The sequence below is a fragment of the Phyllostomus hastatus genome, unplaced genomic scaffold (genome assembly GCF_019186645.2).
Source record: "Phyllostomus hastatus isolate PE091 unplaced genomic scaffold, TTU_PhHast_1.1 phas_contig_16, whole genome shotgun sequence".
NCBI classification, from domain to species: Eukaryota; Metazoa; Chordata; class Mammalia; order Chiroptera; family Phyllostomidae; genus Phyllostomus; species Phyllostomus hastatus.
Genome location: NW_025333643.1, coordinates 1,498,029 through 1,512,902, shown reverse-complemented (window position 1 = coordinate 1,512,902; position 14,874 = coordinate 1,498,029). Strand labels below are relative to the sequence as shown.

The following is a 14,874-nucleotide window of genomic DNA, read 5'->3' as shown; positions in this document are numbered from 1 at the left end:
GAGGAACCGCCACACAGCCAACACACCCACTTCATGGGTAGGCAAACTAAGGCTGCGAGCAGCACAGACATGCCGTGGTGTTGGGGGGAGGAGGCAGTGCCAGGGTGCCGCAGAGCACTGCTTGGGTGCAGGAGGGTGACAGACACTGACAGAGGGTGACAGAGCTCGCCTGGATGGCACAGGAACCCTCGGTGAGGCAGAATTCTTGGGCAGCCACCATCTCTTTGTGTGGAAACAGGCGGGAAGGGGCTTTGGGAAAGGGCAAACAGGACGCTCTCAGGGCCTACCTGACTCAGCTGCCCTCTGTCAATACCGCCAGCCAGCATGTATTGAGCGCTTACTGTGTGCCCGGCACTATTGCAAGTGCGGTAACTTCTAAATGCAGTCGGACCTGTCCTCCCTCACAGTGGGAGGTTTTATCACTACCTGCGTGTCAGAAGCCAGGAAACAGGCCCAGGGAGCCCGTTGCTTGCCTCTGTGGGTCCCACACGCTGGAGTGGCAGAGTGGGACGCGCCCCAGGGCCTGCCTCCAGACCACAACGTGAGCAGTAAGTCCTTCCGAGTCTGGCAGGTCAGTCAATCCCCCACAAGGCCGGAGGGAGGCCAGGGTCCCCCAAGGGTCGGGACCGGCTTACTGAGAGACCTTGAGCAAGTTACTGCCCCTCTCTAGGCTCCCTTTCCCCAGCTGTGAAGAGGGGTGTGCTCAGACAAGGGGAGCTCTGAGGCTCCCCTGCCACTGGGGTGGGGGAAGTGGCTGAGAGTCAGCTTGGGGCACCCAGACTGGGTGTGTACTGGCTTCTGCCACTTCCCAGCTGGGCAGAGGGAAATCCGCATGCTTACCTCGCTCCTGCTTGGCACGCAGTGAGCCCTCAAGAAACATGGGCAAGGAGGAAGTATTCCCGATGGCCCCGTGAGACAGGTGGGCCCTACTCCTGCCTCTGCTGCACTCTCCTTGGACGCCCTTTCTCCTCTGGGCCTCAGTTTCCCTAGCCACCCTACTTCCTTTCCTGGGGCCGGGAGCCCTCACTATTTCCCCGAGGACGAGAAGGCAGGTGTGGAGGGTGGGAGTGGGGCAGGAAGCCCCAGAAGGGGTGAAAGAAGAAAACCAGCGGCCGCTCCTCCCTTCCTGCGGACAGGCCCCCGACCAGTCTCCACCCTGGGCCTCGGCTGCCACACCCGGGCTGGCGGACAATAGCTGCTGACAGCAGGCCGTCCCCAGAGGGCGGCTACTTCAAAGCCAGCTGGGCTCCGCTGGGCTGGACGACCGAATGGTGGCCAGAGGGCTTTGTGTCAGGGCCACAGGACACCACCAGGGGAAGGGGGTGGCTTCCCTTGTTTTTCTGTATTTAATCTGTTTAACAAGCACTTATATGGTGCTTACTGAGTGCCAGGCACTCCGCTAAGAGCTGACGCATGCTAACTCAGTTAATCCTCACCACAAAAAGGGGTGCTGGGGTCACCGAGCTCCAAGGTGGCAGAGGTGGAACTGGATCTGGGCCAGCGAGGTGCAGGGTCCCGTGTCTTGTGTCTGTCACTGTGCTCCTCCCCCAAAGCCAGAATGGACACAGCCTCACCTTGGCCGCCTCCTTGTAAAGCCACCCTTGTTTTGCACAATCTACCACTCTGAGGACAAGCCCCTGAGAGCCGTTCTCTCAACTTTTCCGTGACTCCTCCGGGATCCTTGTGGGAGTGGCTGGTGCCAGCCGCCGCCAGTGGGCCTCTGGCGGTGGCCCAGCAGGCCTTGCCATGGGACATGGTAGTTTTCCATTCTTGCTGGCAAACCTCTGTGGCTCCTCCGAGTCCTTGACCCAAATGCCCTGTGGCCCAATGGCCCTGGAAACTTGCGAGGGCAACTCTTCCTCATTCTCTAGTGACAGTGGGGAGAGGGTGGCCTTCGAGGCAGGAGAGAGATGGTCCAGTCTCCTGCTGCCCTGAGCTTCCTCTGGGGGGGAGGTCTAGGCAGGTGGGGCTGTGGGTCGGAGTCCAGTGCTTCAGCGGGCCCTGAGGGTCCTCAGAGCACCCCTGTGTGAAGAGAGGGGGGGTGGCACTGCTAAGTCATTTCACACAAGGGGGAAATGAGGCTCAGGGAGGGAAAGGGGTTTGCCCACAGTTATGTAGCTTGTGGGGACAGCGCTGAGGCCCCAAACCAGGTCCAGCTCTGACTGCCACCACTGCCCTGGAGGCACAGCCTCAGAACACGCGTGAGCTAGGGCCCTCCACTGGGTCCGCGGGACTGTGCTTCCTGTGTGAGGGTCTGGACTTCATCACCTCCCTGAACCATGATGACTACGAACCTGGCCTGCGGCTAGGGCTGGAAGCCAGGGCCGGTGGCGGGTGGGTGGTTGGGTGGCCAGCAGGCCGTGGAGCTTGAGTCTAACTGTGCCTTTGTCTTGGCCTCCTCTGTGGGCTGGCCCGGACCCTGCTATTGTTCTGGGAACCACGCCCGCCCCTCAGGGGCCTGGAGCTGCCAGAGGAGGTTGTCTCCCGGGGCAGGCAAGGAGACCTTTAACAGGTCACGTCTTCAACTGGCCACACGCACAGCCTAGAATTACTTTTTTCCTTGACTCAACTCTTCTGCCCTTTCCATTGTGTCTCAACTGTTGCCCCCTGTTCCTGGGAGACGCTGGCCTCCTCCGTCAGGCTGGGGGCTCCCGAAGGGCCTGGTCAGGCGCACCCCAGGGCCTCTGCACCAGCTGTCAGTCCCCCCTCCTCCAGGTGTCCCCAGGCTCCCCCTCACCTCTTCACCCCTTCGCTGAAGTCCCCTTCTCGGGGAGCCCTACCTGGCCACCCTGTTCACCACGGCACCCGACACTCCCTGTTTTCTCTCGTGCATTGTTCTCCCCCCAGGTCTTCTTGTCGCCGTCTCACTCCACCCACAGACGGCCACACAGAAGTAGGTTTACAGTTGTTCATACAGAAAATACAGTTGTTAACAGATAACAATACCACACTAAACTCTGTATTTTGCATACGCACAACCATAAACCTACTTTTGCCCCAGCCAATATTTTACATATCGTTACAGCCAAAGAATCTGTCAGTGCTGGACCACAGGGCGTTTGTCTGTGTGTCGAGCCCTGCACACGCCTGGCCCCTTCGGACAGCAGCGTCCAGCAGGTGCAGAGGCTCAGCGCCGGTGAGAGCTACGGAATGGCCGCGTCCCTGGCACTGCTCGGGACCAGCGCTCGGAGACTTCCTGACAGGCTCACCTCTACGTGGGGAAATGGAGGCAGGGTAAGGAAGGCACTGGCGTTTTAACCCTCCTTGCCACCCACTTTCTAGGAGACGAACTGAGGCTCAAGGCAAGGGCGCTACCCTGGACAAGACACCTCGCCTCTCAGGCCCAGTCTCCTCATCGTTTGAAGAGAGGCGGTGACGAAACGGGATAACACGGGTGGGCGAGCACCCGGGAGCCCATCCTGGGGGACCATGTTGGCTAGGGGGGTGCCACCTGGAGACTCCTGAAGCCTGGCCTGCTTCCTTTCCACACTGGGTTTTGGGATCACAGACAGGGTGGTTCTGCCCTGAGAAGCAGGCAGAGAGCGTGGGAGATGCAGGCCCCCCTCCAAAAGCAATCCCGTTCCGCCTCTGCGACCACTGGGGCCCAGGCCTCGCCCAGCTGGAATCTGCTCAGATCCACGCCTTTGCCCACGGGCTCTTCAGCCCTAGAGAACACGGTCCTCAACTCCAGATTCTGGCGCAGCCACGGCCCCTTCTTCAGCGGATGTCTCTACTGCCCACCGCTGCACCTCAAATACCACTTTAACATGCTTTTTTACCGTTAGGGGCTTTTTGATCTTAGAGATTCCCCCCCCCCATCAAGAAGCAACTGACAGGGGGAAATGAAAAGCAGATCAGGCCGACCCCTCAACTACTGGCTGCGTGCCGTGGGTGCAGGCTCACACCTCCGGCCACAGACCACGGTGCTTGACTCTGCCATCACGGTGGCTGTGACACCAGTCCGTGGCGTGGTTAGCAGGCAAGTGTTCGGCTCTGTTAACACAGAACATTGTAGTTACAGGCTGACATTGCCACTATGGCCAATACCTATCAGCGGATACCTGAAATCTGAACTAAAGGCTGGCATTGTAAGGATCCGCCGCTGCCTGTGTTAATGGCTTACATCCTCGTAGTCACCATGTAACACATTAATCAGCAGCGCGTGTTTCAGTCACGGCCAACGTCTTGGTTAACAACTAACATCTTGGTTGTGAGTGAGGCACTTAATCACCAGTGACGGTTTTCCTTAATAAGGAACATCTTAGTTACCAGCTACACCATTACGGGCATGATGATTTAGTTAATTTGACTTTGCAGCAAACATCCAAGTCAGCGCTTCTCAAACCTCAGTGTAAGTCTAGATTATCCTGGGCTCCTATTCAAAGGCAGATTCTCACTGTCCAAGGCAGGCCCTTGGGGTCTGCGTGTCTAACAAGCCCCCAGGGGTCAGGGGGCCCGTCAGGGACCCACGGGGAGAAGCAAGGGTCCATGCTTTTCCAGGAAGAGCTGCTAATTAACAGAATTGCAGAAAACCTCATTTCCAGCTAACTTATCTGTTACCACCTCAACATTAGGTATCTGCTAACGGCTGCTCTCCGGCCGAAACCAGAGCCTGTGCAGGCCGCAGAGGGAGCCGGCTGCTCCGTTTTCAGGAATTTTGCACGTTGGTCGTTAAACCATTGATCACCTGAAACCAGACGTGGTGGGAGTCTTTCTATCCTGAAACGAGGCCACCCTTCACACCAGGCCTTTACTTGCATTTCGGGGACCGGTTTATAAGCCCACACCCCGTCCCAGGTGAGGGCGGGTGTTGGGCCGGCGGCCCGCGGGGCCGGGGGTGCTCTCCGGCCAGGGCCCTTCTCCACGAGGCAGGGGAGGGACAGAAGCACAACTCACTTTCCCTGTGGACTTGACGCCCTTCCAGATGCAGAAGAAACAGACCAACCAGACGAAAAGGAGGCAGAGAGCGAGGTCCCACTTCAGCGAGCCGGGGCTGTTGATCCCAGAAGACAAGCTCAGCACGTTGCGCCTGGAAGCAAACAGAGCCGCGAGTCAGGCAGGCCATGCTCTGGGCAGGCCGGGGTTCAGATCCCAGGTCGCGTGCTGCGTGCGCACAGGTCGCCCGTCCCCTCCAAGTCCCGGAATTCCCCAAGGGTCTCGGGAAACAGTTACCACTGCCCTCATCCCAGAGCTGCTGAGGGAGTCATCCAGGGGATGAGTTCCAACTCCTGCGTCGGGTGAACCTGGGTTCAACCCGGCCTGGCCTTGGGCAAGTTAAGTAAACCCCCAAGCCTCAGTCTCCTCATCTGTAAAATGAGAACCATGTCACCCATTCTCAGCAGACCCGGCTCCACTGTGGAGTCTCGGACTTGGTGCCACTTCCCCAGTCTCCCAGACCCCGCCCTCACCTCTAACACGGAACAGCCACCATCCCCTCGCATGCTGCCCCACGCCTCCTTTATCCCATTCACCTGCTTTGTCTCTGGATCTCTCACTAAAATGAAAGCCTCAGGGGGGACAGAGTATTCCACCTGTGGCTGTAGAACACCACCCCCCCACCTCCTCACAGGGATTCTGTGAAGAGAAAACTCACACAAGGCGCTAACTACAGGGCCAGGGGCTGCAGCCGGCCACGGAGGAACCTAGTGGCTCTAACGGTCATGAGGCCGAGAGGCCTGGAGCAGCTGCTGGCACCTACGCAGTGCTGGCTGAACCTTCCCCTTCCAGGGTTGTGAAGACAGGAGACAGGTAGACATTTGAAGGACAATCAGCCCGGGCAGCCACCAGCCCCGCCCAGCACCGCCCGTCACCGCCTGGGTCTCTGCGGCCAAGAACCTTGCTAACACGCACAAGCACCTGCTCAGACACAGCCCACGGGGCAGATGCCATCTGAGGCCAGGTCAGGGCAGCACGGGGTGCTGATGGCTGAGCGGACCATGCACCCTGGTGCCCAGAAACGTCCCCACTGCCCCAGAGCTCTGATGGCCGCAGCACTGACCTAGGGCAGCCATGCCGAGCAAAGGGACATTGGCCCCTGATGTCACCAGTCCCCCAAGTCTCTAGGCCACACACCATGGGAGGCAGAGCACTCACGCTCCCCTGGCAGACGCTGGGTTCCCTCTAACGAAAGTCAGCTCCCTCTTTGAAGCAGGACAGATGGAGAGAGTTATGTGACTTTCTGCCTCAGTTTCCTCATCTGTAAAACACGAATGGCTCCCGCCCAGGATGCTGCAGGGAAAGCCTTCCAGACCACCCCCAGCTCTCGGCCAGCGGGGGGCGCTGCCCATGGTCAGGACTCTGGGACATGTTTTCATCACTTCTTTTCCTTTCCTCCAGAGAAGCTTCAACACGAGGACCTTGAACAAATTCAAAATTCCCACTCGACTGGCATTCCAGCCAGGCCTTTCTCTGCTGTGCTCCACACCTAGCACAGTACACAGCACATAGTAGGGCCTCAGTGAATACACGTTGAGGGAATGAAAGGACTTCACTGGGGTGAATGGAAAGTCTGCAGGTCACTCTGGACCAACATCCCCACTAACCTTAAGAAGGGGTGGCTTCCCTTTGTCTTTTTCCAGCTGGTCGATGGGCTTCCCACCGTCACCCAGGACGGCGTGTGCTTGTGGCAACACCAGAAAGTTCTTTTCAGTTTAATGTCATCTGGTCCGAGGACTGGAGGTCATTTGCCCCCTCTCACAGATGGGGAAAACAAGGCTGGGGGGGCCCACTGCCCCCAAACACACATACAGCAGAGGCAGAGCTGGCACCCTGTACCCAGGCCCGCCTGCCTCCAAAGCCCAGCAGGGCCTCTGGACCCCACCTAACTGCCCTCTGATTCACAGAGAAAACAAGAGCCCAAACTTTAAAAAGAGTCTCTCCAGCCCCTGCCCCGAGCTGGAATCACCTGGAACCTTGGAGCAGGGGACCATGGACATCCCCATAAGGCAGGGCTGGCGGCCAACTGCATCCCGCCTGGGGCCCTGCCACGCTCGCGGATCTGGCGGCTGCAGCGCTGTACAACAGAAAGCCCTCCCTGCGCAGCCTCCAGAGCTCGGTGCCTCCGATGAGGGCCCAGGGCACGCCGGGCAGAGGCCCCAGGCATCCCCATGAATGTCCGGGAGAGAGCACTTTCCACCCCCACAGCGCCGCTGCCTCGCCAAGGCCGCGCACCCCGTCCTCATGCTCCAGGGAAGCCCTCCCTTTGCACCACAGACCACCAACCACAGAGTCCCTGCCCGTCCGCTCACACTGGGTGTCACCCTTGGTGACAAGTCTGGCTTGCCCACCAGGCTCTAGACAACCCAGAGACAAGAATCCCACAGGTAGGCACACAGTAGGCGCTCAGCTAATGCTGAGGAGGCGCCCAGTCATCAGACGGCCTTTTCTCCTCAATAGCAATTTGGCCAAGAAGCTTGAAACCTCGGAGCTGGGATTCTGCTGGCACCAAGCCAGCGGTCGGTTCACCGACACCTTTCTGCCTCCTCCCCACACCGCCTGGGAAAACCAGCGGTGCCCGCTGTGAACGGGAAGCTGCCACACTGGCTTCCTGCAGGCAATGGACCGGCCAAGCCGGCCACAGCAAGGAACTGCTTTTTTTCCTACTGGTGGCATCTCCCTGTAGCATCTCACGGTGCCTCCGGTGACACGGTAGAGCATGGTTCCTTCGACCCGGCAATCCCAGTCCCAAGACTCTTCCTCTCCAGTCACACTGGCACATGCGGCCACAGTCGGGGTCCACCCGCAGTGCTGTCTGCAAGGGCGAAAACTGGCAGCCACCCAAATGGCCCTCGACAGCGGCGGAGCAGGCTCAGGCTCAGTGGAATGAGTGCTCTGCAGCCCCGGACTCGGGGACGGCTCCCTGGGTACTGATAAGGAACTCCGTCCTGGAGACGCACGGGTGAACAGAGCCAGGTGAGGAACAGCACCCAGGCGTGCCTCCTGTTGTGTGAAAGGGGTGGGTGCACACTGTGCTCGAACACGCACGGACAGTTTTTGGCAGGACGTGCAACACGCTGGCTGTGTCACTGCCGCTGGGGACAACCCGCTGGGGAGGGTCGGGGGGGCTCACTTGGCATTAAATATACTTTTTCATTATTTGATTGTTTTCAATGTGCACCTACCACCTTTATACAAATTATTTTAAACTCTAGAAAACGTTTATAATGGGCCATGCAGATGTTCTAAGAATGGAACACGTCTCATCAATCACAGGTTGTCATAACTCAGCCTGACATGGGCTGGGGGCCAAAACGACGGACATCCATCCTTTCCAGGATTATCTCAAGTATGGCCACAAAGGCCGGAAAGTGTGTGGGTCTATCTGAATCCATTTTTGAGGGGACTCAGTTCAAAGGACCCTCCTCAGGTCCCTTCCCTGTCACACCCTGCCCCCCCCTCCACCCCGCACCAGCCTCAGCCACAAAGCAGACCAGGATCTGTTGGGCTGTCCCCCGGTGCTCCGAAAACTGCAGTGCCATGCCCTGGAGAGACCGCCATGGTGCACTGCCCCTCACAGGTGGCTCCTAGCCACACCAGCCTTCCCCAAACCTGGCCACATCTCCCCTGCACCCCCACCCCCCCACTGCTCCCCAGGGCTATGGCAGCAGCTTCTGTCTCTCCTGCCTCTGCTCGAAGCCCCCAGCTGGCCCTCGGCAAGCAATCAACACCCACACCCGGCCATGCCCTCCGCTGCTCTCCACCCTCCCGTGGCCCCAAACTACCTGGCCGACAGGCCCCCCGACTTGCCCCGTTCCTTTCTGTCTCCCTGAACATGTCCAAACACTCTTATCATTTAGACCCAGATGCCTGCAGGGAGGGTGGTGCCTAGTAATGACCCCAGGACCCCAGGTGTAAACGGGGCGTATCCAGGACAACCTGTACACACAGTGGGTAGTCCCATATGGGGGCCTCATTCCCATACGGCCCCCTTCACTTCCTCCTTTAGCCACACTGCCTTCTGGAATGTTCCCAGGATAGGCGGAGCATGCTCTTGCCTCAGGATCTTTGAACCCCACGCCCACTCCAGGTCTCTGTTCAAACACCACCTCACCAGGGCAGTCAGCCTTCCCCGGCCACCCGGTGTGCAAAGCAACCCTGGCTGCTCTCCTTCCCCTGCCCTGGCTCTATTTTCCATCACCTATCACTTTTCTATGAAAATCTTGTCTGTAGTGTCTGTTTAATGTCTGGTCTACCACAACGACATCTGCGCAGAGACAGGACCTGTGTCTGTCTTCATCCCTGCTGGATCCAGAACAGTGCCTGGCACATAGTAAATGCTCAACAGACATTAGTTGAGTAAATCAATAACACCCATTTGGTTGATGCAGAAACTGGGGTTCAGATAGGTTCAGGAATTCACCTGAAATTACCCAGCTAAAAATCAACCCTGGGCCTGGTCTCTTTTTCTGATGCCACCCTGGGGACCTGACACCAGGGTGCAGAGTCCTCTGCCACCCTTCACGAGGGCCCTGGCATCCCAAACTCCCCTGCATCTCTCAAACAGAGGGAGGAGAGACAGAGGTGAGCTGCATTCTTGTCCAAGAATAGTAATGATTCATTCAGGGTGGGATCCAAAAAAGAATTGCCTGGACGTCTGTTTTGAGTCGGCCAGCCTGCTGCCGTCCAGCCGGCACTCAGAGATGTAAATACGTCCTCCAAGTGGGCCAAATCGTTTCCTTTTGACTGCCGGCCAGCCATTTATTGGCGATGGCTCTTCCCTGGAGACTGATGGAAGCAACAATTATAAAAGAGCCCGTCCGCCCTGAGCATGGGGCCACACAAGGCTTTCTCCCCCGCCTCCCCCTTCCCACAGCTGCAGGGGAAGATTGGCTGAGCAGGGCTTGTTTGCAAATATGACTCATTTCTTTGATTCTAATAAAGTCTAATGATACGTGCGGAGCTCCCAGAGGGCTCTGGAGGAACTGGGGAGGAAGGAGGGCACTGGCCAGACCTGGCCCCGCCTGTCTTCCTCCAGGGCTAGGGGTGAGGCAGGACCCTCAGGACGATGGCACCCCAGAGCAGGGGTGAGCAGGACCAAGGTGACTGGGGGAAGAAGCTCTGCTTCCCATTATGCACTGACTCAGAGTTAAATTATAAAGCCAGCGTGTAACGATTACCTTCGGGGGCCGGGTGGCTCTCCCAGGGACCTGGCAGAGGGCCCCTCACCGGCCCCTGCTGAGCGTGGCACTTCAGTGATGCAGAGGGGGCGGGCACAGAGGATCCAGACCAAGAGAAGACCCCACGTGTAACCTCCGAGTGGGGTCTCACACGCGCGCCCACACACACACACGGCCTAACGGCAGCTGCGGCTGTGGACTTAGCCTGGACTCGCAGGTTGAGGAAACACAGACACTGAAGGTGGCATCCGTTGGCTGAGGACAGAGCTGGGAACTCAGCCGCAGAGCACCCTCTGACACGTCACTTCACCTCTCGGGTCCTCCGTGTCTCATCTCCTAAGCCCCACCTGGAGGCCCTGACTTAACTTCTTTGACACTCTAGCCAGGCTAGGGGTGCTGGCACGCTATCACAGGGGTTTAGACAGGGGTTTGAACACGCCCCGAGGACGTGCAGCTGGGACTCGGGGGAGCCAGGGGGCAGTCCCCAGGCTGAGGGATGGGAGCGCCACCCCCTGCTCTCCACCGTCTCCTCCTGTGCAACTGGGGGGGTGCGGGGACGATCAGCGGGTCCTCCTCTGTCCAGGGCCAGGAGGAAGTATCCGGTCCCACGGTGCCTCACTGCTTGATGCCCAGGGAGCTGCTGAGCACCCAGCACGCACCATTTCCCCGAGGAAAAGACAGCTCCGGGGCCCGTGCATACGGTGCGGGTAAGAGAAGGGAAACAACGGCTACGACAAGGCTTCACCTCGAGGTGCAGGGACGCCTGCCTTGGCAGACCCACACTGCTCTGCAGCCCAACAGGGGAACCAGCCAGAGACACTTCGGTGTCAACCCAGCAAGCCTTCTCCATGGAAACCCCAGAGCTAATCACTGTGGAGCTGGTGGCTATTCTCGGGGCAAGTCCTGTAAGCTGAATCTCACCCCAAAGGGATCCCAGACCCACTGATGGCCAAGCCCCCTGAGGCCCAGTATAGAGTCTGTACTTAATACACATCCCAGTTTTTCTCCCACCAGTGTTCACTAAGCAATGTCCAGCACACACAGATGCACTCATGTCACTCCCCTTCTTGTATACCTTCCATGGGTCCCCCTTCTAAAAATAAAAAGCAAAGCTCAAACTCAGCCTAACATTCGAGGCCTCAGTCCTTCTCCCTGGCCCCAGGTGTCCTGTGCTCTGACCAAACCAATGACTTGCTGTTCCCAAAACAATCACGTGCTTTCAGGATACATGGGATGTTCCTTCTGCCCAGAACGCCCTTTCTCTCGCCTTTTCAGCCTGGTGAGCTTCTACTTATCCCTCAAAGCCCAGCTTATATGGATGGCCATTTGCAGAAGGGAAAATGAGGCCAGAACTGGGTAGGGACTTGCTGCTCCAGGCTACACCACCAAGTGGATGCAGATACGTAATTAATATGAAGAACTAGCTCTGGCTGGTGTGGCTTAGTGGACTGAGTGACGGCTTGAGAACCAAAGGGTCATAGGTTTGATTCCCAGTCATAGCACATGCCTGGGTTGTGGGCCAGGTCCCCAGTAGGGGACGTGTGAGAGGCAACCGCACACTGATTTTCTCTCCCTCTCTTTCTCCCTCCCCTCCTCTCTCAGTAAATATAAATAAATAAATTTTTTAAAAAAGAATCAGCAGTCAGTGAGCACTTAACTGGGCGGAAACACTTAAAATCCTCTCAGGCTGGGTGAGATCACTGTATGGGAAAAGTCATGAGAGGATCTGAGCTAAGAAACGACATGTTTGGATTCACAACCGGCCGCAGACATGCAAGGGCAAGGCAGGCAGAGAGAGGGCCAGTGCTGGGTCTGGAGAGAGATGATGAGGGTCCCGAGGTGAAGGGCAGAGGGCTGCAGTGTGAGTGGGGACGGTGACCAGACTCTGAATATACTTTAAAGGGAGAGCCAAGAGGACCTGTGAACTGGAGTTTTGTCCACTATGAGGACACTGAATAAATAGCAATGGCCCCTGTTTATCACGCAGGCTCTCAGGCTGGCCATCCCTGGGAGGGCAGTGCTGTGATGTTTCCTGGTACAGGTGAGGACACCAAGGTCCAGGGAGGCAAGGCACCTGCCCAGGCTAGAAGTGGCACAGCTAGGGTTTGAGCCCAGGCGGCTCATCCACACCCGAGGCCATGAGGCCCCAGCAGGCGCCCAAGTGGCGGGTTAAGTGCCAGTGTCCTGGGAGGACAGGCCCTGGGTGATCAGGCTGTGCCACAAACAGCAGAGAGCGGACAGGGCTGTGGTCTCAGGCCTGCTGAAGTGAGAAGAATAAAGTGCCGCATTTCTGTGCTTATAAACTCAGCTCTTCGATGGGTGGGCAGCTGAGGGGGTGGTGAATGTGCTTGCAATGCCCCCTCTGTCCACAAGGGGAAACACATGCACATAAAGAGCCCCGGGGACTTGGGGGCACACACTGAAAGGCCCGCATATCATGACAGGGACCTGCGCCATCTGAGTGAGGGCTGACTGACTTGCCTATTATTTCCCACCTCTGGCCTCAAATCATGCCTGGGGCCAAGCAGCAGGCAGCCACTTCCTCTGCTGTGGGCCTGTTCCTGAGCAAGGTTCTCAGAGGTGAGGAGACACCTTGGAAACAGCAAAGCCACACACAAGAGAGAGGGAGTATCATTGTATGATGAGTAGGGTCCACCTGCTTCCGTAGCATCCCCGGCTCCAGGCTCCCGGGCTTCATGCAAGGCCTTGCCGCAGTTATTTCCAGTTGGAGGGGCCGCACCCATGAAGGGCAAGACAAGTGATGCACTAAATATATCTTCAACTGTCCTCCAAGGACTGGGTTAGAAGAACTTTCCTATATATCAGTTAAGAGGTACCCGAACTTCAAGCCCCTCCACACACTGCCTTTCTGATGTTTGTCCTATGTGTATGCTCCTATTGACAACAGTGTGGTAAACTGTAAAAGTGCCCCTAATTCTCTGCTCCTCTCATAAAGAGACAGAACCTATTTCTCCACCACTTGAATCTGGGTTAGTCTTGTGGCTTACTTTGGCTAATAGGACATTAAAAAAAAAATGATACAAGCAGAGGCTTAAAAACTGCTCTTGATTGGGACTTTCTTATTCATTGCTTTGGAATGTTGAGCTGCCTCTGAATAAGCTTAGATTGCTGCTGGGTAATGAGATCATATGGACCCTGGAACCCCAGCCAATAACTCCCCAATCCACAGAACAGCTACCCTCATGCCCTACTAGCTGACCTTCCCATGAGGGAACCCAGCAAAGACCAGAACAACTGCCCAGGCAAGCTCAGCCCAAACTGCCAATCAGCAGAACCTTGAGCCAAATAAATGGTGTTGTTTAAAGCCACAGAGTTGGGGATGGTTGTTACATAGCAAAAGCTAACTGACACATAATTTTCACTCTATCTGTTTACCTTTTCATTTGAATAACTACTCCAGCTTCATATATGCATTTTCCTTCATGCCATAACAGGTTTGATGTGCTAACTATATTTCTTCTAAAATACATTAAGAAAACTGTATCATTTTCAGACAATATAAGTACATATACCTGCATCTGGAAAAACATCCTCAAACATCCTCATAAAGATCCCACGGGTGTTAGAACGATTCATTCCCCTCATTTCACAGTTAAAGAAACTGAGGCTCGGAAAGGGGCAGATACTTGCTGAACATCAAACAGCCAGTAAAATGGCAGAAATGGGACTCAATTCCAGGCCTGTCTGAGACCAAAGGCACGGATTTATCTCCATATCTGTACCCAGCTTCTCCCTGATCCCATATTGCTGGGGAGAAGACAAAGGAGTGGGCTGTCTCCTCTGCCCCCACCCAAACCCCCCCCCTTCCTTAGGGAGCCCAGCCTTACTCCCAGAACTCGGTGACAGGGGAAGTGAAGTTGCTGGTGTTGAGAGTGCTCCACAGGGTCTTGTTCTTGCGCAAAGTGTCCTCCATGCAATGGGGCGTGTTCCAGGTGTGGTTGCAGTGCGCCCAGGGCAGCTCTGACTGGAAGGACTGGAACAGGTAGTATGTGGCCCAGGCCAGGATGATGATGTAGTACACATTCAGGAGGGACACAATCACAATGGAGGCGTAGCCGATGCCTACGGGTGTGGACAAGCAAGACAAGCATCAGGAGGAAGGCCAGGCCCACTATGTCCACATGCTCAAATGGAAGGCTGTGGCACCCCCAGGGGACCTTCCACAGTGACCAGCAAATATCTGTAAGGTTATAACAGGTGACTAGATGGATGGATGGATGGATGGGTGAAAAAACAGATGGTTAGATTAATGGGATACTTGGATGAATAGAAGAGCCTGCATGGAGATGGGGCAGGTCAATGAATGGGTGGTTAGATGAATAAGTGGTGAGAGAACTGGTTAGAGAGACAGAGAGCTGAGTGGGTTTATGTTGGACTGATGGATGGGCATGTGGTTGGTTAGATGGATGCATGGCTGGTGATCGGCTGGAAGGTGAGGGCGATGAACAGACGGAGGAATGAGTAGATGGGTAGACAGATGGATGATGGATACATGAACAGACAAATGGATGAATAATCTAATTAAATCGACTAGTTTAAAGAAGAAAGATTTGATGGACAATAGATGGACATGTTTATATGGGTGACTAAATAGACACACATCCTGCCATTCTTGCCAATTATAATCGTTAACAGTGTTATCTTACGAATGCATGCTGGGTACTAGACATAGGACTGAATGTTATAATAACAATGGTACCATTAATGTGGGGCTTATGATGAAGACAAAGCACTGTTA

General features: G+C 56.2%; 1 protein-coding gene across 3 annotated transcripts in view; it reads right to left on the bottom strand.

Annotated features, from left to right (window-relative positions):
* SLC6A6 (solute carrier family 6 member 6) overlaps positions 1–14,874 on the bottom strand; it is a 76,143-nt gene that overhangs the window by 18,823 nt on the left and 42,446 nt on the right. For all 3 annotated transcript variants that reach the window (XM_045832283.1, XM_045832284.1, XM_045832285.1), the window contains 2 exons: positions 13,964–14,198; positions 4,897–5,029 (listed from right to left, as the gene is read on the bottom strand). In XM_045832283.1, the coding sequence (XP_045688239.1) occupies positions 4,897–5,029; positions 13,964–14,198 (368 nt within the window). The remainder of the gene's footprint in view (positions 1–4,896; positions 5,030–13,963; positions 14,199–14,874) is intronic.